Source organism: Penicillium diatomitis, assembly GCF_028827545.1.
Source record: "Penicillium diatomitis strain IBT 30728 chromosome Unknown utg000001l_segment0_segment0, whole genome shotgun sequence".
In the NCBI taxonomy this organism is placed as follows: Eukaryota; Fungi; Ascomycota; class Eurotiomycetes; order Eurotiales; family Aspergillaceae; genus Penicillium; species Penicillium diatomitis.
Window position 1 is genome coordinate 2,889,595 of NW_026623173.1, and position 21,604 is coordinate 2,911,198.

General features: G+C 50.7%; 6 protein-coding genes across 6 annotated transcripts; 3 read left to right on the forward strand and 3 right to left on the reverse strand.

Annotated features, from left to right (window-relative positions):
• Positions 1-303: 303 nt before the first annotated feature.
• On the reverse strand, positions 304-2,265 carry N7539_000801 (MDR family MFS transporter; the record flags this gene model as incomplete). The annotated part of the gene is made up of 5 exons (XM_056930405.1): positions 304-1,053; positions 1,125-1,584; positions 1,648-1,712; positions 1,821-2,093; positions 2,182-2,265. The coding sequence occupies 5 exons, from the start codon at positions 2,263-2,265 to the stop codon at positions 304-306; spliced, it is 1,632 nt and encodes a 543-aa protein (XP_056794698.1).
• A 703-nt stretch (positions 2,266-2,968) lies between these two features.
• Positions 2,969-3,391, reverse strand: N7539_000802 (uncharacterized protein; the record flags this gene model as incomplete). The annotated part of the gene is made up of 1 exon (XM_056930406.1): positions 2,969-3,391. The coding sequence occupies one exon, from the start codon at positions 3,389-3,391 to the stop codon at positions 2,969-2,971; it is 423 nt and encodes a 140-aa protein (XP_056794699.1).
• Positions 3,392-4,435: 1,044 nt separating this feature from the next.
• On the forward strand, positions 4,436-4,919 carry N7539_000803 (uncharacterized protein; the record flags this gene model as incomplete). Its single annotated transcript, XM_056930407.1, has 2 exons — positions 4,436-4,513; positions 4,686-4,919. 2 exons carry the CDS (start codon positions 4,436-4,438, stop codon positions 4,917-4,919), a joined length of 312 nt encoding a protein of 103 aa, XP_056794700.1.
• Positions 4,920-5,768: 849 nt separating this feature from the next.
• N7539_000804 (uncharacterized protein) lies at positions 5,769-7,701 on the forward strand (the record flags this gene model as incomplete). The annotated part of the gene is made up of 2 exons (XM_056930408.1): positions 5,769-7,167; positions 7,253-7,701. The coding sequence occupies 2 exons, from the start codon at positions 5,769-5,771 to the stop codon at positions 7,699-7,701; spliced, it is 1,848 nt and encodes a 615-aa protein (XP_056794701.1).
• Positions 7,702-8,309: 608 nt separating this feature from the next.
• N7539_000805 (glycosyltransferase family 2 protein) lies at positions 8,310-10,833 on the reverse strand (the record flags this gene model as incomplete). The annotated part of the gene is made up of 3 exons (XM_056930409.1): positions 8,310-9,563; positions 9,667-10,389; positions 10,483-10,833. The coding sequence occupies 3 exons, from the start codon at positions 10,831-10,833 to the stop codon at positions 8,310-8,312; spliced, it is 2,328 nt and encodes a 775-aa protein (XP_056794702.1).
• Positions 10,834-15,667: 4,834 nt separating this feature from the next.
• Positions 15,668-17,052, forward strand: N7539_000806 (glycoside hydrolase family 12 protein; the record flags this gene model as incomplete). Its single annotated transcript, XM_056930410.1, has 4 exons — positions 15,668-15,959; positions 16,107-16,165; positions 16,250-16,674; positions 16,803-17,052. 4 exons carry the CDS (start codon positions 15,668-15,670, stop codon positions 17,050-17,052), a joined length of 1,026 nt encoding a protein of 341 aa, XP_056794703.1.
• Positions 17,053-21,604: the final 4,552 nt, after the last annotated feature.

A 21,604-nucleotide genomic window follows, 5' to 3' on the forward strand; every position in this document is an offset into this window, starting at 1 on the left:
GATCATTGAATGTCATATATATTCATATATCCCCGGTGACTTACTTCGGGGCGTTGATTTTCATCCGCTAGGTGTAAATGCGTCCGGAAATGTATCGACTCAATCTGAAAGTATGGCTTTATGATTGTGGCATTGGTGAAGTAACAGCGAGTTTATTTGTCACAAATGATCACAGACCTTCTATATCGGTGACCAGGTTCACTTGCAAAACAGCCGAATACTCAGGGCGAAGCTTCTGAATCAATAAGACACTGAAATCAATTTTCAACTGCGTTCAATAGCGCGTCACTCTCAGTCAACAAACTATGCAGTAGTCACTGGCTGCAACTGCTCAACAACCCCCTTCTTCTCCTGACTCAGCCCTGTGACCGTCTCGACATGCTCTTTATTCAAGTTCGCCTTCAAAATAAACGCCGAAAAGAACAACCCCACAGCCGCCATACAAGTATACAAGATCCACATATTCCTCAAACTCCACGCAAACGCCTCTCGAACCGCCCGTAATTGGGCCGCGTCCTCAATCTGCCCAATATACTCGATATTTGCAGCAGCCGAGTTACCCGTCATCTGCTCGGCCAGAGTCTCCGACATGCCCGTTGCCAAAAGACCAGGCTTCATGGTGCTCATACTGTTCTGGAAGACGACACCGCCGATGACGATCGACGAGGCGGTGGCCATGTTCCGGATGAAGCCGAGTGTGGCTGTTGCGGTTGCGGTGTCGTCCTGTGAGACCATGGCTTGAATGGCGATGATGGGGGTTTGGAAGAGGAAGCCGGCGCCAGTGCCGCTGATAAGTTGGTAGACGATGATTTCGCCGAGAGAGGAGTCGACTCCGAGATGGATGTAGAGGCCGTTGCCGAGGATCATGAGTGCTAGGCCGCCCCAGATGAGTTCGAGATAGCGGCCTGTTTTGTGGATGATTGCGCCGGTGACGATGCCGCAGATCGCTTCGGCGAGGGGAAGGGGGAGAATGAGGACTCCTGAGCGCATGGGGGAGGCTTGCTTCACTGACTGAAGGTAGAGTGGCATGTAATATTCGCCTGCGATGAAGACCTGCAGAGCTCGTGTTATCGGTTTGCGCTTGCGACTTTGATAGTCTACAAGAGACAGACGGTTCAACTCACAAATCCATGGGCAAAAGCGACAGCCAAAGTTGCAATGTTGGACAGGCGAGAGAAGATATTCATTGGCATCAGGGGATACTTTGCCAGATACCTCTCGCTATATATGAAAAGCAACGAGCAGGCTGATCCGAAGATAATCAGACAAATGACCTGAGCTGAGCTCCAGGAGAACGTCTCTCCGCCAAAATCGAGACCCAAGAGGAGCATAAGGGTGAGCCCCAGAATCGAGACGCTACCGAACCAATCGATAGCCTTGACTCCGTCCATGATCTTTGTCTGTGGATTGTGGACGTCCAGGAAAAAGAACAACAGGATAAAAGTGAGTCCGGAAACAGGAACATTGATCCAAAAGTTCCAACGCCATGAGACGTACTGCGAGAATGCACCGCCGAGTAGAGGCCCAATCCCACCGGCAAATGCCCACATGAACTCCATGAGTCCGAGATATAAGCTTCGATGACTTGAAAATATTTAGATGAGTATGGTAGGTGTATTGAAAATTAGATGAATGGGAGTGACTCACCGGACGCTGAAAAGGTCCGAGATGATGATGGTAATCAACTGCAACAATCCACCTCCAGCAACGCCCTGTGCCGTGGTCAGCAAATTGATTCTTGCTTTCAGCATCTCATGATTGAGAACCCATCGTGCTCCGAGAGAAACAATAGCAAGTCCTCCTATAAAGCAACGACATACCTGCAAGGCGCGACCCGCGATCAACATCTCCATACTCACAGCCACAGCGCAGATGATTGAGCTAACGAAGAACCAGGCCACAGCGATCAACAGGATCAGCTTGCGTCCCCAGATATCGGATAGTTTGGCCCAAATACAGGCTCCAGCCGCATTTGCAAGCAAATAAGCGCCACCGATCCATGTGTAGCCCGCTGCGGAATGCAATTTTGCGGCGATAGTTGGGATCGCCGTCGCCAGAATGGTCTGATCCAGGGCTGCGACAAGCATGGCCAACTGTGATGAATAATATTAGAAAACGACTGATCAATCTCGTATAACTTTACGACTTCATGTCTTTTCCAAGTAGCAGATTTTAACCTACCGACAGTGCCGTCATGATGGCAACAATGCGCAATCTGCCGCGGGTTGAGTTCGGAGCCTCCATCATTTCCATGTCCGAGGCCATGCTTGCCGGTCCTATTGTCTCGCGTTGTCTCAAGTTTGAACGAGTGTGTCGATTGGAAATCGCGATTGCCAGTGTCTCGTGCTGTCACTTCTAATGATGGCGTGAAATGAGCGGGGATCTTCCAACCTCAAAATAAAAGTTTTTTTTTTCTTCTTCTCCTCTTCTCGAATCGGGCCCGACCCCGGATGTCCGCTGCGTGGGCTTGGAGCTCGTGGCCCAAGTGGGGCGCAAAAGCCAACGAGAAACGAGAATCTCATATGAACTTCCGCGGGAAAATACGATCGCAGTTTAGTGGCCGCAAGGTCGCAGAAGAGAATTAGTCATGCTGGTGTTCGTTCACTCTGCGCTCTGATTTAGTGGACACGATCGCGTGCTGGACACTGAGTTATGAGAACTTGACAAGCCAGTAACTGCGTCGCATGTTGTCACCGACATTCTTGTCCTCAGATAGATATCGCGGCTTTGCTTGGCTCGGTGATGATGTATAAGCTCAAACTTGTATACCTCGCCGATTCGATCAAGCCAAGGCCGAGACCTTTATCAACGTTGACCGCTCAGGCAGGCTTTGACGGTTTGCCATGCTGTGGTGCCTCGGACGCTTTTCTAATGCGGCAGACCTGGCCGGTCTCTACCACATCTGAAGATCGTGAAGTTCAGTTGAGGACTTACAGTCTGCTCACAGGGGTAGGTCCCTGGTATCCAATTAATTTGCGGAACAGTCATTGGGATAGTCATTGAGAATGTCATTGAAATTTTCATAGAAACCGTCATGGGGACTGCCATCGAGACTGCCATTGAGACTGCCATCGAGACTGCCATTGAGACTGCCATTGAGACTGCCATTGAGACTGCCATTGAGACTGCCATTGAGACTGTTGTTGGGACTGCCATTGAAACTGTCTGACTCGTGTTTCAACGCTGGAACGGATCGAATCTCAGTAATCCTATCCCTCGACACGCCACGCCCAGACGCAATGGTGGACGTTATTGGAACCGTACACGAACAAAGCACTCGGTACTTTAGCGACTCCAGCTCAGTTCTATACCAAGAACCGGCGAGCGGCTTTCCATGGTTGAGAAACTCGGTGTGTCCATCCAGTTCAGTGCACTTCTTGGGCATTGCCATGCGACTTCGGGGACGATTCGAGTCCGGTTCTTTTGATAGTCTTTCATTCAATCATCTCCTTCATTCTCTCGTCTGGACGTCGGGTCATACGAAGCCCGATAAGCAGTGCAGAAGAGTCGTGCTGGTGGAGAAGAGTGGGACCGAAAGGGAAATTCCAGCCTATGTCTTTTGAAGTTGACGGCTGGCACATGACTGCAGTGCAGGCGAACGTTGCACATGACCTAGGCGGAAAATTACGGTAGGCACTGGTACTTAGAAGGTACATTCAGTAGGCTCCTCCATCAGTTTGAATTGGTCCATAAGCTGGTACTCTGCAGAAATGCTGTTCGTTTCAAGAGTGAATCTGCATAAACTGGATGATATCAAATCCATTTTGCATTGCAGAGGAGCACGAAAGATAAGCATTCCTTCTATGGATGAGCCTGAACGTCCTGAATATGTTCTCACTCAGGCAAACACCCTACCTGCGGCCTCTTATCTGGAATACGATGTTGGAAGCAAAGTGCATGTTGATCTGAATGTTGAAGGTGATATAAAATGCGTGGTGGAGCCAGATTGAAGACGATCGCTGTCGATGGCTAGGTAGCTGATATTTGAGCTTGCAGGTTCGGTGATTGTCAAAGTAATGAATCCTCGTACGCGATGAACGGCCATGCGATGGAATTCAACCATGGTATGTGAAAGCAGCCCTGAGCGCATTCAGTCTTTTACCATGCCTTCCATCAGCCGAAGTGATTTTTTTTCATAATGGAGTGGTCGGTAATCGAACACGAATGGAAACCTTGGAAGGCCTTTTTGGTCAGACACCAGGTCCCAGTTCGAGCTCTGGGCGGCAAGGGTCATAGAAAAGCTTTGACAAGTCGCGCTTGTCTTGCGCACATTACCTTCTGCGAACGACAACAGAGTCGATGACAATCTTGCTGTTTCTTTAACCTCATCACTAGTCGCTCCTTGAATTCGTCCATCTCATCCTCGCGATTCACAGCTTGGTATTGCTTTCGCAAATCCCAGATCCCTTTGAAACATCTTCGGTGCCATTTTGCAATGCAACAAGTTACGAAGAACCTGTCTGATACGGGCTCACCCTCTTCCGCTGGCGAGTCTGAAGTATCAGAACTGAACGTTAGTCAATCAACCACTCTCCACAGACACGCCCGACGCTCATGTCACAAGCAGACCCGACACAGTTTCAAAGCCAGAGCGACAGTCTCATGGCCTATCAACCGGCTCAGTCTTCTTAACGTCGCTAAATTTACTGGCCAAGGACGATGAACTTGATCGTTCGGATTAAGAGAGGACGAATGGGCTCGACGTTCTTGGATATGCGGTTGTTGTGACAAAACGCGAGGCTGCTCTGTGTGATACCTCGCAAGAAAACCTCGCCGAGATGGCAGTCTATGGTAACATCGTTGTCAAGCGAGTGGAGTCAAAATGGCTCAGTATTCTTGCCAGCCTCTATTGGCGAGCTGTTCGGCAGGAAGCTATGTGCGACATCTTGCAAGCACTCGAACGCCGCAATGTCGGATGATATGAGGCGTCCTGTGAAGACCTCTGTGGGTTTCAATGTATATGTCCTGTACTAACCTTGTGTATCTGAGGCTCTCGGCGATAATCGTTGACGATCACACCGTGGGTGCGAGTTCCTACAGTTTTCAGATACATGGGAATTTTCTCGACTCGGTGGAATCGTTCCAAGCTGGAGCCTCATGGCGCTGTTAGGTGAGGAGGTCCTGCACGCTGGATTGAAGAAATTTTATGAAAGACATGTGGAATTTATTCTCCTTGATGTATTGAACTACATGTATCTACATATTGTCTCGGACTTCGCTCCATCCACCTGCATGATTCTACCAAACCCAACCGATGCAAATGGAGTTCAGCATGTCCTGATTGATGACAGCCCAGCTTATACTACTAAGTAGTCAGTACCAACGGAACTGATGTCCGCCAACCTAACTTTTAAGGTTATCGGTGACTCGAACCCGATCGCAGGGATTCACTCAGATCCGCCCGAGATCTAACTGAGATCAATCCCAACCTCTACCGAGATTGATTGACGTCATGCGCTTCCCGAATCGCGCGAATCGCCGATGGACAAGCGATCCAAGCTGGTATCTTTGGGGGTTGGGTGACAGAGGATAGCTGTGCGATTTTCTTTTTTTTTTTTTTTTGACATTGTCCAGATTTTTGAAGCTGGAGCTGTCACTCTGAAGGGAAGAATTGAAATCGACGACCCCTTGGTTGTCAAGGCAGACTCAGAGTATAATCTCACCCCTTCGAAAAAAAACACGTACAAGCTTATTACCATATTACCACCACGTCGTCTCCGTCGCCATCGCGATTTTAAATACATTCCATCTGAAATAGATCCGCCAAGATGAAAAAGTCCAGCTCCAACATCGTCGTCCTCTACTGGCACCGGACAGATCTCCGACTCCATGACTCGCCCGCGCTAGACGCTGCTCTAGCCTTGAAGCCCTCTATCTTCATTCCAGTTTGGACCTGGGATCCGCACTATGTCTATCGGGCACGCGTCGGGCCCAACAGGTGGAAATTCCTCATGGAATGCCAGTCCGATCTGTCCCGATCATACAGCAAGCTGAACTCTAAGCAGAAGCTGTGGGTTGTGCGTGAAGCTCCGCAGACTGTTCTGCCCAAGCTGTGGAAAAAATGGGGAATTACGCATTTGGTCTTCGAGCGAGATACGGATGCGTACGCACGCGAGCGCGATGTCGCGGTCATTCAGATGGCGGAGAAGGCTGGGGTGGAGGTGGTGACGAGGATGGGGAGGACGCTTTTTGACTCGGATGAGTTGGTGAGTAAGAATGGGGGCAAACCTACTATGAGTATGAGCCAGTTGGAGAAGGCTGCGGAGAAGATCAATGGCGGTAGACCGGCTCGACCGGTGGAAACGCCCAAGAGCGTTCCTGATCCGTGGGAGGAGGCGAAGATGAATTTGAGCGATCTTGACCATGAGATGGCGGATTCGAACCCGGATCTGAACGCCGAATATCGTGAGAAGGAAGATCGGCAGTACGTCGAGCTCATGGGACCGGGCAAGGACTTTGGCGTGCCGACGCTGGAGGAAATCGGGATTGATCCTTCGAAGGCACGAGCTCCTCATCGAGGCGGAGAATCGGCAGCCTTGAAAGAACTCTCTAAGTTTATTGCTGATGACGAATACATCGGCACCTTTGAGAAGCCCAAGACTTCACCGGCTGCCTTTGAGCCACAGGCAACCACGCTTCTCTCCCCTCATCTCCATTTCGGCTCCCTGTCTGTCCGAAAGTTCTGGTGGGATGTGCAAGACGTGTTTGAGAAGCGGAAGAAGGCGAAAAAGTCCAATGCCGCACCTCCAGCCAATTTGCCCGGTCAGCTTCTCTTCCGCGATATGTACTTTGCAGCACAAGCAGCTGTAGGAGGACCCTTTGCAAGAGTTGAAGGAAATCCACTCGTTCGCTTCGTCGACTGGCACCTGCAATCGAAACCCCTTCAAGCGGAGAAGACGCAAGAGAAAGGGACCCAGAAGGGCGATGAAAAGGTCCTGCCCGCTCGAGACTACGACGTTGACTCGTCCGACGCGGAAGAATGGTTCCAACGATGGAAGACAGGTCGAACGGGCTTTCCCTGGATAGATGCGCTCATGCGCCAGCTCATCACTGAAGGATGGATTCACCATCTCGGCCGCCACAGCGTTGCATGCTTTTTGACCCGTGGCGGATGCTATATTAGTTGGGAGCGCGGCGCAGAAGTCTTTGAGGAATATCTGATCGACCGTAAGTCGAGCCCTGTTTGCACATCAGCGTTATCATAAGGTCACCCATATGTGGAATACTAATCCTTCGACACAATCCCCCGCAGACGAAACCGCCTCCAACGCCGGAAACTGGATGTGGCTCTCCTGCACCGCATTCTTCGCCCAATTCTACAGGTGCTACTCGCCCATTGCCTTTGGCAAGAAATGGGATCCCAACGGCGACTTCATCCGTCACTACGTCCCCGAATTAGCCAAATTCGACAAGAAATACATCTATGAGCCGTGGAAAGCGCCCATCGCCGACCAGAAGAAATGGGGATGTAGAGTCACCAATGACGAGAAGGAAGTCTCGAATGGGAAGAGTTACCCGAAGCCGATGTTTGATTTTGATGAGCGGAGGCAATTTTGTCTGGATAAGATGAAGAATGCGTATGATGTGGGATTGTATGGGAATGATGAGAGAGTGTCGAATGGCGGGTGGAAGGAGTTGTTTGGGGAGGATGGGGAGGATTGGAAGGGGCCTGAGAAGAAGAAGAGGAAGACTTCTACCTAAGCAGAGGAGGAAGATGAATACTTGGTGGACATCTGCGGGGTTTGTGAAGATCGACGATCCGAATCGTCTGATGGGATGTTGGAAGTATTATACTCATCGCGACGACCAATATCCCAATATCATGAATGTGATCGAAGAGTAACACTTGTGACGTGAGAATTCTGAGACCAAGATGATAGCTGCTCATGAGATGTATTCTAAGTCACTTATAATTGCTACTAGACTTTGACATTGAGTGACACGTCCCAAAAGTTTCACTTGACATGCAGTGAAGACGAGTTTTCTGGGAATCTGATCCCACCGTATAGAATAAGCGGGATAACGATAAAATCGCATATGTTGCTCTATTAGCTCTAGAAACTTCAGACCAGATGTCCCAGTTAGTGGTACATGATGAAACGGTGCCAACGCCTGCTTTGAAAATGAAAACAAGAGGGGGAAAAAGGACGCAACAAGGCAAGAAATGAGAACAATGTCAAGGTAAGATAATGCTCCTGCGCCAGAACTGGAGAAACCTGAAGTCACAGGCTCATACTGAAGCGTTTTCAAGCGCCAGTAACCTCATCATGCATTATGTACAGCATACCATACCCGTAGCCTCCCCCGCCCTAAAAGAAGAATGAGTAGACAAACACCAACACGGTCAGCACGGTGCCAACCGTCAACTCCAGCTCAAACCACGCAGCCTGGCCGCCAAAGGCAATTTTCTTGCTCTTGGAGGTGGGGTGAGCGACGCCAGTCTTGGGGTCACGGTTCAAGAGCTCCTCGCGGTCTGGCATGCTGGGGGGATCGATCGCATAGGACACCGGGGTCCATAGCGATGAGCAGAGGAACAAGAAAGTCATAGGAGGCCAGAATGCATGGGTGAGCAGGCAAACGACAATGTCTTTGAAGCCCTTTTCGACTTTGAAACAGCGGTAGGTCGAGATCACGACGGCGATCAGGGTGACGTAAACAAAGGCAAAGTGGAAGAGAGCCATGAAGTTGAAGAGAATCACACGAAGGCGAACAAACATGTTCTTGCGCAGTTTGGCGTCCCGTTCATTCAAGGCCGAGCCGAGCGAGCCGGTAGGCTTGAAGGCCTGGGTCTGCCCACCGAGCCAGGAGGGGAGCATGAAGGAGCGGACGATACACAAGGCAATGTAGGGGGACATCCAGAGCTGGTAGCGCGAACCACGCTGACCGGTGTGGTAACCGGCGGGGATGAACAAGGCAAACTCGCACAGACGGTTGGCAAGGGTGGTTGCGAAGCAAGTCCAGATCAACCAGTGGAGCTGGTCCTGATTCGCATACGCGACAAGCTGTTTACCCCACAAAAGGATGATGGGAATCGCAAAGATCGACGCAGTAAGCAGAAGGGTATACAGACTGAGTGTGGCGTACAGGAAACCGGAAAAGCGCTGCGCAAAGGACATCTTGCGAACCGCATCGCCCCACAGACAGAACTTGAGCTTGAATGCCGTGTCCACGGTACCGATGGCCCAACGGGTTCGCTGCTTCAGGTGGCCGCCATAGTCCTCGGGAACTGTGCCGAATTGCAAAGGCTCGTGAATATAGGCAGTCTTCCATCCTTTACCCAGCATAAGAGTCGACGTCGCAACATCCTCGGCCAAAGACCCAAGAGGAAAATTGCCGATCTGGTCAAGAGCCTCGCGTCGCACAACATAGCCGGAACCAGTACACCAGGCCACACCCAGAGCGTCCTTGATGGGTTCAATCACGTGCACGAAGAAGTCCAAACTTTGAGCGAGAGGGTCAGATGCGGGGGTGTTGTAGAAGAGCTGGGGGGGACATGCCAGCGCCATCTTGGGGTCTACCAGCAGATGAGGCAGCACTGCGCGAAGCCACTGTTGCTCGGGGATCTGGAAAAGCGTTAGATTGAGAAAGATGTGCAGGGGCAACGTCACCTTATGTTTACTTCAACGCAACATACGACTTGAGCAGAGGCAGACGAAAAAAACTCACCATATCTGCATCCAGAGCCGCCATGAACTGACCAGCTCCGCCTTCCAAAGTGTGCGTCTGATCTAAGCCGTAGTTCAAGTTACCAGCCTTGAAGTGGTGAGGCTTGCCCGGGATCTTCTCGCGCGCCATATAGTGAAGGTTCGGATAAGTGATGGCCAGGTTGTTGACCGCCTCCTCCAGGGAGGCAGACCTGCCATCGTCCAGCACAATGACCCGGAAGCTCTCAATGGGATAATCTTGGTCAACCGCACCACGAACAGTATCCATGACGACGTCGTCGTCCTCACCACAGCAAGTGATGAACACATCCACGGTGGGACAGTCATTGCCGGTCAAACGAAGCTTGGGTCGACCGCGCTTCTTCGCCGCCATCATCGTCCAGCAGTTGTGCATCAAAGAGGGAACCATGACCGCGACCTCGATGGCAACAAACACCCAAGCACCCGCGAAGGTGATGTTCGCGGCATTTTGAGCTGAGATAATGCAGTAGATCCGCAGTCCAAGGTAAAAGAGATAGATTGCGGTGTTGGCAAAGGTCAAGAACGGAGTGAACATGAAAACAACTCGCTTCCAGCCTTTCCAGATGTCAATATCATCGCGATCGCTCAGACGGGCAATCGATCCAGAGTGGATCCAGTCTTTGGCGAAGGCCGGAGACGCGGGCTTGCTGACGAGGGGAATTCGACCTAGACTGGCCGAGCTTTCAAATTGAGAGTGCTGATACTGTTCGCCCAAAGGCACATGATGTCAGAATGCGGCCGTGCAATTCTTATGCCGAGGCTGCCCTGTTTCACAGAGCGGGGCAGAGGATCTTACCAACGTGGGAGAAGCAGAGCGCGAGGCGAAAGGTGAGTTCACAAAGGACTCGGGTCCATAGGAAGTGCGCGGCGTGGGAAAGAGACCCGGTGAGGAGGTGTAGTCTGGCGGATTGTGTCCGAGGCCTGGTCTGTAGGGAACAATCGCCGGACGTGCCGACTGTTGATCTTGCTGGAACTGAAAGTCAAAGTCTGAGCCCTGGTCGTCGTGAGATGCGGGACTTCGGTAAGGACGAGGGCTTTGCAACTCCACCATCTCCTCGGGTCCGTCGTGCGAGTATGGATTGTTGATGGAGTATGAACTCGACGTATGAGCGGCAATGTATGGCTGCCCGCCATGTTCGCTGTTCATCTTGAGAGTGACTTGGGTGTTGATCAAAGCCAAGGCGACCTAGTTCTTGATCTTTTGGATTGACATCCAAATCAACGATGTTTTACAGACGAGATACAGTCCCCCGCGACACACGGAGAGCACTTGACTTGGTGATCGATGGGGTCTTTGCGTACGGATGAAATGGCCGGCGTTGATAACGAGAGAGATCAAACTCCTTCCAAAGTGAAATCAAATCAATCCCCAGCTTTGATCTTCAGAGGATTGCAAACGAGTGTGGTCAGCCGTAAAAGCTGAGAGGAGCTGGATACGAAAAGAGGCAGACAGATGCCAGGTCGACGTAGTGCAGAGTGTAAACGGTTGGAAAGAGGAAGAGAGACCAGCCAGGCACGCGCAGTCTCGGTAGAGTCACGGGCGAGAAGCGGGATGGATCTGAACCCCAGCGAGGCTTAGCCATTGATCGTACTTAGCTCTTGCAGCTTCATACGTAGAAGAGAACCGAGTTGGAGGAGGACATCCACCCAGCCGTGGGCCGGGTGCAGACTGTAGTGGACGGTGGATGCACACGAAAAGGTACTCCAGTCACGAAGCGTCGTCGAAGTCTGGACCCGCAAGTACACAGTACCTGGAAGTTAGGGCCCGTCCATCCTGATTCGTCGTGATTTACTTTCCGGCTTGGAGATTGGCGCACTGTGGGTGGAGACAATCTACCGAATCATCCGTGGAGACCAGAAGTGGAAATAGAAATTGCGGGTTGAGAGGATGTACCTTGTACAGTAACTAATTCTTTTTTTAGGGTTTGTTTTTTTTATTCATTTTTCACCTCAGCTCGGCCGTGCTTGATCAGCGAAGTATTGCCGACGATCTTGATTCAGGTCTCGGATTTTCAAACCGGGCATAATATGAAGGATGGTGGTTCACAGTCAATAGACCGAAGCGGGGTCCTCTCGGGCCCAGTCATTCACAATAAGGAGCTTTCTATTTGACCTCTTACAAGTTACGACTGAGTGAATTCATCATTGATCGATCTCTCATGGCAGGTTGGTGTCTATAGTCTCCCGCGGTACACCCTACACAGTACACACTCCACACCCGCAACCGCGACCAGGTATTCTGGTACTGTGTCCGGGGGCGGAGAAGGGGGATTCACTAAAGCCATGCTGTACCAGCCTGATAGTTTCCGGCGCGAGAGTTGAAAAGCAAAGTCGATCATGGCGACTGGTTTCGGGCACAGGCGACAGATATCCAGATGCGGCCGGCCATTTGAACGTCGAGGATCGGCTACCGGGATTATGAGTTCAGAGGGGGTTTCCCACTTTGCATTAACAATGCCGGGCAACATGACACAATTCATTTGTAAATTACTACTATCTTCGTATGGTTTCCGCGGATCCCTCAGAAAAGGTACCATGGAACCTACCGGTAACTGGGCCCTTTGTAGGGTTATGCTATTAAGCATGGATGTCTCCAGTGGCGAACTCTGGAGATACGGAGGAGGAGGGTAGCTTGAAATGGGGATGCTTGCAGCACCGGGTCACACTTGGCTCTCAGTTCCGCATTTCCATCCCGCCGAGTTGACCAAAATAGCAAAAAAGGGCAGAATCATGATTGAATCACTCGATCAGAGTTTTATTGAGAAAGACAAAAGAGCCGTTAGCCGGTTCCTAATTTTACGATCATTTTCTCATTGTTCCTGTCCGGTGATTGGAGGCTGCACGTTTGCAAAAAAGTCTGATCTTAATAGATTACTTGAATGTTCTAGCGGCATAGACTGATTTACTATGAGGCTCTGGTGGAGTACAGCAGCAGTCTGCACGGTACAATTTTGTACATCAAGAATCATAAAACAGGTAAGGGATGCTGGGAAAATTTGATCCTCCGCTCGTACCAGTTACCACACATCGTGAAGCTTGTTGAGATGTCTCGGAAACAAAGAAAGTAAATAAGACCCCCTCGTTCATCCTTCCTCTTTGGTCCGTTGTGATGGTTCGTTCACGATTACAGCCACTTCCGCTTGCGTCATCATTGCCCGGTCATCCGCCCTTCTGTGTAAGAACCCTAACATAAGACCCAGTGCCCCACCCTACCGTGGACACTAGAGTCTGGACTGAGACTCTCATGAAAACATCCAAATAGAGAGAAGAAATTTATCGTGGTTTCAGTTGCCCTGCAGCACGACCGTGAATGAGGCTTAAGCAAAATCTGCTCACTTCTCTCTGTAATTGACACAGTATAGTTCTTCAATCGTATGTCTAAGGGTGGAATACTTTCCTCTGTGATCCGTTAAATTTTCTTTGAAAAAAGTCATCTGTGTGACTGACTGTGGTCCCGTGCGCTCAAGAGACTCCATGTTACAGTAGGATTGTAAAGCACCGGAAAAGGAAAAGATGAAAAAATGAAAAAGAAAAGATCAAAGGGCGATAACCGCCCATGCCCCCATGCCTCCCACTGGCCAGATGTGACCCACTAGTGTATCGTGATCAAGCAGTCATAGTCATACTATGACTGTGGTGCTGCCTTTTCAAACTATAGTATGTACTTACAGCGACTGTGGGAGTGCAGAGCTTTTAGACTGTTCTCTAGATTTCAACAACAATTGGATGATCTTCCATCCTGTCTGTCTCTGGGGTTGTCCTGAGTAAGGACCGAGTGAGTCCCGATGACACTAGTAATCAAGAAGAAAAAGCAATCGACAGCTATATACGAGTGCGGGATAGCAGCTAATCCAGCCGTCGCACAGTACAGTACTGTATTGTCAACCTGATCCGAGAATGACTGGATCTGGCTAGGAACAGCCGAGGGATCCCGACGTCCGACCTGGTTCCGTGTTTTCACATGCTGGGCGACGATCCCTGATTGGCAGTCGGTCACATCCTGTCCCGATTTTGGAACTTTCTTTCCTTCAAGAGTCGCAAATTCTCGACTTGTTTTACTTTCTATCTTTTTTTTTTTTTTTTAACAAAGGCTGCCGATGACATGAAATTTTACATTGTGCAGTACAATGTCATATTGTCCGTATTCAGAGATGCACCTCATAGTTCTATTATGCTTATCCTCTTAGGATCAAAACTTCCAGGTACAAATGCTGACCTTCAGCCCATCACATGCATCGCCCTAGCGGTACATCTCCCGACTAGTGCTGCCCTTTGCGCTTAGAAGGGCGGCCTGGAACGCAAGCGTCATAAAAGCAGCGGCTTCGAATTCAATCTCGTTGAATCGACGGGTCCACACTGCATCTGCGGCCAGCCACATCTGACCAGTCATGGATCCCGCATCCGCAAGGCACCCTTCTGGTCCGAGCCCCCCAAGCCATCCAAGCCCTCCAAGCGCCTCCAAGACCCTCTTAGCCCATTTGACGGCGTATGTACAAGCTACAAATAGACTCGCGCTACTGCACTGGATGCAGGGGGACCTACACTTAGTAGTACTGAGTCCACAGAGTCTACTAGTGAGTCTACCTGTACTCAGCTACCACTATTACTGAGTAGTGACTGTTGACTATTGACTCAGCTGAGTACTAAACTCTGTAAGGTAATATGGACGCGCTGCGTAAGGCCTCTTCCCAGCCTTAGTGCCTAGTCCCACCGTCGCACCGTGTGTGAATCGGTCTGGGGTATGATGGGTGGGCAACGATACTCTGGAGGTACAATCACACTCATTTGCTTATGCGTGTATGACTGTCGGGCGTACTCAGTGGTCAGTGGTGAGTGTTGCCTGTTGAGTGTTGTTCATCTATTACTACCTTACCTTCTAAGGTAGTAACTGCCTAGTTCCTAGCCCTTGGGTACCGGTTATGGATGGTATCCCCAGTGTGGCGTCCCACAGTCCCATTGCGTCGCATCCACCCCTCTCCACTGTGAGGATCCACTTCCAGTCTCCACCCATCGCATCCCAGGCGCCCAGCCGCTCACTTGACTCGACCGATCTCCATGGAACTGGCACCAGGCACCGAGTGTGAACGGTCCAAAAGTCCACCTGAATTTCCATTATCTCATGCGCCCGGTACCTCTCCTCCCTCCACCCTCTTCTTCTCGACAGCCTGCAAGCGGACGGGGCCGCGAAGCAGCCGAGACCGCTGGATCGGGGATGGCGCCCTGGTGACCGGCGCGCCAATGATCAAGCTACTCTCATGGGGGATCCATCGGGATTCCGTGGTCGCCGCCAGGGCGTCGTTCGGACCCGGCCTTTTGCGCGCAATCGGAAGACTCGAATTGGAGAACAGATGTGAGACTGAGACCTCGTTGAATCAGTGGGCTTGGATCAGGATCAGGTCTGCCTTTTTTTTATCTCAGTTGACTGGTCCAACCAGTCACATGTTTCAACCAGACTTGATGTTGTAATCACAATTCTGTATCGCTTGGTAAGTGAACTTGGTGAAGAGGTAGTCAGACACCTACAACAGTACCCAAACAGGATACGAATTATGTAGAGAGTCCACCCACGGACCCAGTACGACTACGAACTCCCAAGGAGTAAGGACTGAGGACGGCATCCTGAGGTTTTTCCGGTTCCCCCAAGAGCTCCGAGTACCAAAGACCTGAACTGCTTGGGTTGACTGACCTTGAGCGTGCTCCGCAAGACAACGCTGGCGAGTCTCCGCATTTTGCAGACCTGGCATTGCGTCGAATTTGCTCTCTTTTGGTTTCTTCACACTGCTTGTCTGTCATACCGATTCGGTTCAATCCCTCCACGGCTACCCGATTCAACCCTCTCTTACCATCTCGATATCGCTTCTTGCAGCACCTGATCGGTTCGTCCTCGGACTTTGTATTCTTCCCACTCAAGTGGCATCTCTCTCTCCCTCTCTCTCTCCACCTTGACCGTTGAGTATCCCACATACAACAAGCAGAGAAAAATGGCGATGCGATTAGTCGTCAACACGGTCTTGCTGGCCATTCCCATTGGAGGATCACTGGGAGCACTCCTAGGCATCGACGCACATCGATCAGCAACCGGGCAAAAACCTCTCTTTAACGGCGACGGGTCAAATGCTGGCGCCGGCGCCGGTGGTGGTGGTGGTCACGATAGCACCGGCGGAGGCTCCGGGGGCGGTAGCTCAACGACGGACAATGGCGTCACGAACACCCAGTATTGCCAGCAATTCTATGGCATTTCACCCCCGGCAAAGGATGGTCAGCTGTACACATGTGAGTGATATCCCAACCCAACGCTCCCGTGGCAGCAGTCCTGTGGCTTGTCGTGCGTGGACTCCCGCGCAGCTGTCAACTGGATTGCCTATACGGAGACCAGGTCGGCGTCGAAGGAGAATAGTCATGGCTGACCTTTCGATATAGTCAATCCCAATCAATGGGGTCTGATATCTGGTCAAACAGCGGGGGGACTCTGTGTCAATGTAAGTTGAAGCACAAGGGTTGGGAGTGCTCTCGATCAATTGCAAACCATCTGGTAAACTGACGAGTTCTGTCCCCACGATCAGGTCACGACCTTCGATAACCAGACGTACCCAACCCAATACTCCGCTCCAGGTTTCTCCGTGACTTGGCAATTCGACCCGGCTCCTGGACCCCAGCCGGTGCACGCTTACCCCAACATCATGGTGGACAAGGTTTTACCGCTTGAACTAGGCAAAATGTCCAAGGTGGACATGGATCTGGCATGGAATTATGCTGTCGGCAATGAAGTCTCGTCGACAACCGACGAGAGTGCCCTCGCCGCTAGTGGGGTGGCTGCCAATGTGGCCATCGATATGTTCTTCGACTCGGATAAGACCATTGCCCAAAACAGTTCCCTGGCTCAATACGAAGTCATGGTTTGGTTTGCTCGTTTCAACAAGGCGTCGGCACAGGTGATCGGGGAGGCCCAGGGAGTTGTCAAAACCAAGACCGTCAACGGAGTCAATTTGTAAGTCTGCCGCCTGAACATCGCGGCGGAATCCCCTCTGAGCGTGAAGCTGGGGGAGCCGCGGGAATCAGCCGCACGAGTGTGCATTGAAAACCGGTTCTAACACCCGGCCGTCTTGGCTTTGATAGTGATCTCTACGTCGGCAAAAACACCAACCGAGCCGGCACTCTAAACGTCCTTACCTGGCTTGCGAATCCCTCGACGCAGAATTTCACCGGAGACATCTACCCTCTCATCACCGACCTCTACACGCTAAAGGGTGATGTCTACCCATCTAGCTCCGACTACATGGGCATCTTCCAATTCGGCACCGAAGCTTACAACTCTGCCGAGAATGTCACCTTTTCCGTTCCTAAATTCTCCCTCGATATTGAGTGATGTTCTCGATACCCTCCCAATTCTCAAGGTTTTCCTTTTTTTCCTTTTTTTGGCTGTTTATAGACCGACATCTCTTGCTTTTTTGCTTCATGTTTATTTAGAACCTTCTGTTGAGTCCTCGTTTTCGTTTTCTTCTATTCTGCACTTTAGCAAGCCATGTCATGTTACCAGGGCGTTATTGACTTTTGGAATGGGCTCGCTTTTTCCATTTATTAGGATACCAGATCTAATGGATCTACCAATCAGTCTCCTGATCACTTCTTCTTGCTGCTCATAACGTTTTTTTTTTCCACTCTTCACACGATAGCGATGAGACCTTCTACCATGTGCGCTACCCAGAACCCAACCTAAAAAGTCAGGTGGCACCCGCTCGCTACCGATGCCTGGCCTCAATGGAAGCACCTCCAGCCATTACGCCTTTTGGACCCTCCATCCTTCAAGTATGAGAAAAAACTACAAGAACTTGATCATGGCGCACCTCTACTTTTCAACGGCCCGGAAACATGTTCCATCTTCGAAGTGGATCCTATATAGATATCAGCAGCACTGCATACACATTCTATGTTGTGGTGAATCCGAGGGGATCACCTACCCGTGCTGGAATGCAAGCTGGAGGCTATGCAATATGAAGAAGCGATTCAATCGAAATACCTCTCTCCTGTGAACGTTTTGCATATTGTAGCCGGTGCGAGTCACGAGATTCGTCTGGAGATGATGATCCCATCCCATTGGAGGAGCCCCGGTATACCCTCAGGCTGGAAGGAGGTCTGTTGTCTTTAGAACGTGGAGAGTTTGATCAAAATGGAGGGGAGCTATTTTACTGTCTCGAGGATATCGGATCCGAGTATGAGTGGAGCATCAAAAGCTCAACCTCATGATCTCGGCTAAATTGACCAGGAACTACAAACAGTACCAAACTTGATGAAAAGATCAACATCACGCCCCCTTCCCCCCAGATCTATTCTCGGACGCTGAGTGGAAACCACCGGAGAATTGAATTGACAAAACCAATTGGCAGAGGGGGGGGGGGGGGGAACCACTGAATGTGGAGAACTCTGATGTGAATGCAGTGTGAATGTGGACATTGTCTTAGTGGAGAGAGAGCCATTGGCAGCCCAGATTCCCCAGATTTCAACCCGATAGTCCGGGTCCCGGCACGGGGCTTAAGGTTGGTGACGGGGCACTTAACGGGCACTGGGCTTTGTGGATCTCGATTGAATATGAGGGTTGAATTTGAATTCATCTCTGGGGGTGGACCCTTGGTTTTCTCCTTCCTTGCGTGATCCGGTCTCTCTGGTCATGGGATCTTAGAGCTGAGAGGAGATATGTTAGAGGCGTTGCCGGATGAGGAGGTGGAGTCAGGCGAGACCTCCATAGTCCAAGCCCGACTTGACTGGTATACTTCATACGGCCTACACAACTGGAATCGATGTCATTCGATGGTCTGCCGAAGAGTAAAGATACCTCCTGGGATCAGAAGTTCAGAACATCATGGCCCTCTCCATGACCGTCCACGCCGTCCAAGAGCCCGTGCCCGCCGACTGAGTCCTTTTCACCCATCACCTCCACCATGGATATAGATTCCGCCTTGAAGAGAGCTTGGACCAGAATGTAAGTGATGTCACCCCTCCATTCTTCAAGCTGAGCTCCAAATCCTCGTGGCGAAGTCCACGAGGAATGAGATCGGGGGTACCTACCACCAGCCTGGGCAGCAGTTCTGTAGATAGGCAGATCAGTAGCGACTACTTCCTACCTGCCCTAGATCGGTGCCTTGCTCTTCTGTGCGGCGTGCATACAACGACACCTGGTCCATCACGAGTACACAAGGTCCTGCAGATTTTCCTCTCCCCGCTGAAAATCAGGACTCGCTGGATCACTCCGACTGCGCTACGCATCATCATTCAGACAGAAAGGAGGGGGACCATGGGAGGACCATCCAGATCACCAAGGTAAATGTACCTGAAGGGACCCCGATCACATGATGCCATCTTTCGAGCCTCCAAGACGGTCTGTTGCGCCCCCTTTCGAGCTTTCTCCCTCAAGCCCAGACTCCTGAGGCGGAAAGCCGGAGAGCGCCATCCGCATTCTTCGCCCTTTATGTGGGCCGTGGTCAACGCTATCCCTCCCACTTCTCTCCAAGTCAAGGGGACGAGGCATTGTTCTGGGTATGGACCAAAGTACGACGCTGTTGTCTTTTCTTTTTCTCGTTGGGGTTCCGTGAATGTGACCGCGTGGGGGGATCATCTTCATCTGAGGGTCTATACCTAGCTAGGGCCAGGGACATTGTTCTGCATTACTCGTACACCATTCCTACGTCTGGTGATACGGAGGATGAACTCGGGTCCGTGGTGATCCTCCACGGAGCTACTAGCTCAGGTTACGGGCCCTGCAGATGACAAATGGATGTAGGTCATGCAAGAGGTTCGTTATGTCAGAGGTTGGTCACTAGACTGGAGGACTGGGGAAACGAGTGAGTGGAAACACTGCTCTCCGGAGAAACTAAGTAAGTATCCAAGGCTTACGATTCAACGAGCTTCTATCTGAACACCGGCTAGGCTCAGTACCACCTCCGCGACGAATCCCCATCACGCTGGTCCAACTCCTCTGACGCAAAGAATGCCGAGTCCTGAGTAAACCCAGCCAAGCATATCCGGTGGCTACGGCCTCCGTCGTCGTGACTAAGAAAGAGTGCCATGGGATCCCCAGGTTAGAAACAGGGCTGGGTCCTTGCGGGGAGGTTACATCCGCGGCAAATGACGCTTCGAGGGTACGAAATCGGGTTGTCATTTCCGTGGATGAGAAATCGGCAGACTCCAGTGCTGAAGAAGGAGCTTTGTTTGACTTTCGGCTATTGTCGAATATGGGATGTTGGTGCGTGGGTGGATTCAAGACCGGGGGTGTCGCGGCGTAAAGTGAGCTCCAATGTTGCTAGGTCACTTGAATGGAAAGGATGTTCGGTTGCTTGGACTGCCGGGTAAGGTCAATGACTCGACATTGTACGACGGTCGTGAATCCACTTGGAAATATGGAAATACTGATTGTACAGTAACGTGATTCATGAGATATCGATAAGAGGACATAGGGATCAGTCATGAGATCGGCTTCATGACTCAGGTGCTCTATGGTTACTAGTAGTACTTGGGTGTTTCCAGGATGAGAGAAAAACTAGACTTTGTCAATAGAAGGTCCCAGCGGCTTTCGCTTTCTTTTTTGTTAAATTCACGTTCAATCAGAATACCCCAAAAAAATACCTTCCAAAACAGAGACGTAGACCTCTGATCCCCATATCAAAAAGCCATGTCACGATCGGATCCTGCCGAGCGCGCTGCGCGGACATGCCAGGATTGATGTACATATTGCCTTTTGGCGCCTCTCGGCCTGATTGATCCACCAGGACGGTGCACAGACAACGGCACTTGAATGCGCCAATCGGGCCTGCGCCGTCGGCACCCAGAGAGCATCAGCAACCTTACTTTGTAGATCATTCACCACTACTGATCTCCAACCCCATCTCCTTCTACCGGTCGGTGTCATGGCCCATTGATGGATACAGCCACTGCAGAAGTACTTTGACAGATGGGGACTTGCATCTCATCGGTTACACTGGACTCCGTTAGTCGTCCGCTCCTGTTGGCCATATATATGTAAAGGTGCAGATTCGAAACTCACGGTCAGGTCATCGGATGTTGTTTTCGTCATATTCAACCCCCAAAATGAATGGGTTACCATAGTAGAAGATGGTGTCACGACCTCAAGCCGTTCTTTTCAGGGTATTCACTAGATTTGTGTTCCTCCTAGGAGTTTCCGAGGATTGATCTCCTTTACCTTGCTAGGTACGGGCCGGTGTCAACCCCTCGAAATGCTAAAAAGTTACCTCAAGGTAGTTCTATACCCGAACAGATAGACTTGATGCATAGTGACTCGCATCCATAATTTCAGATCGTCGAGTCCGCGATAAACCCCATCTCGCTTGAGTAAAATGAGATTGGACTTTGTGATGCAAAGCTGTCTACATTCTTTTTTTCTTTCGAACGTTTTGGAAAGGTAAAAGACAGGTGCTTATCAAAGGAGGTTGTCCCCAGATGAACGCGCTGATATACACAACTGTATATCCGTTGCGGCTCAACAAGCCGAGATCCATCCATGGATCATCCCGGGACTTGAATCGGTCCGCCCATATCGATGCAAAGCCAGTAAACACCAGCAATGATACGAAAATGCCCACCCTTCCATCTCCATGTTATGAGCTTTCATCAACAATCATCTCAGAAAAGACCACAAAGCACCATTGGATGTAGAAAACCAAAACTTGAATGTCATCTTTCGGAAGCTCCATCCTCGCCTGCGGCTACAAGTCTCGTAACACAGAGCAATTCTTATACTTTCAACGTAGGTGGCTGGCCGTCCGGGACTTCTTCTTGTGGTTAACCCTCCAGCTCCAGCTAGGACTAGTAGAATCAATTCATCGAATCACTCCACTGCTATTCATCCGTCGAGGGGTTTGGCTGACTTTCCTGTGGCGAGATGGATACCCGGAATCCAAGTTCTGGGC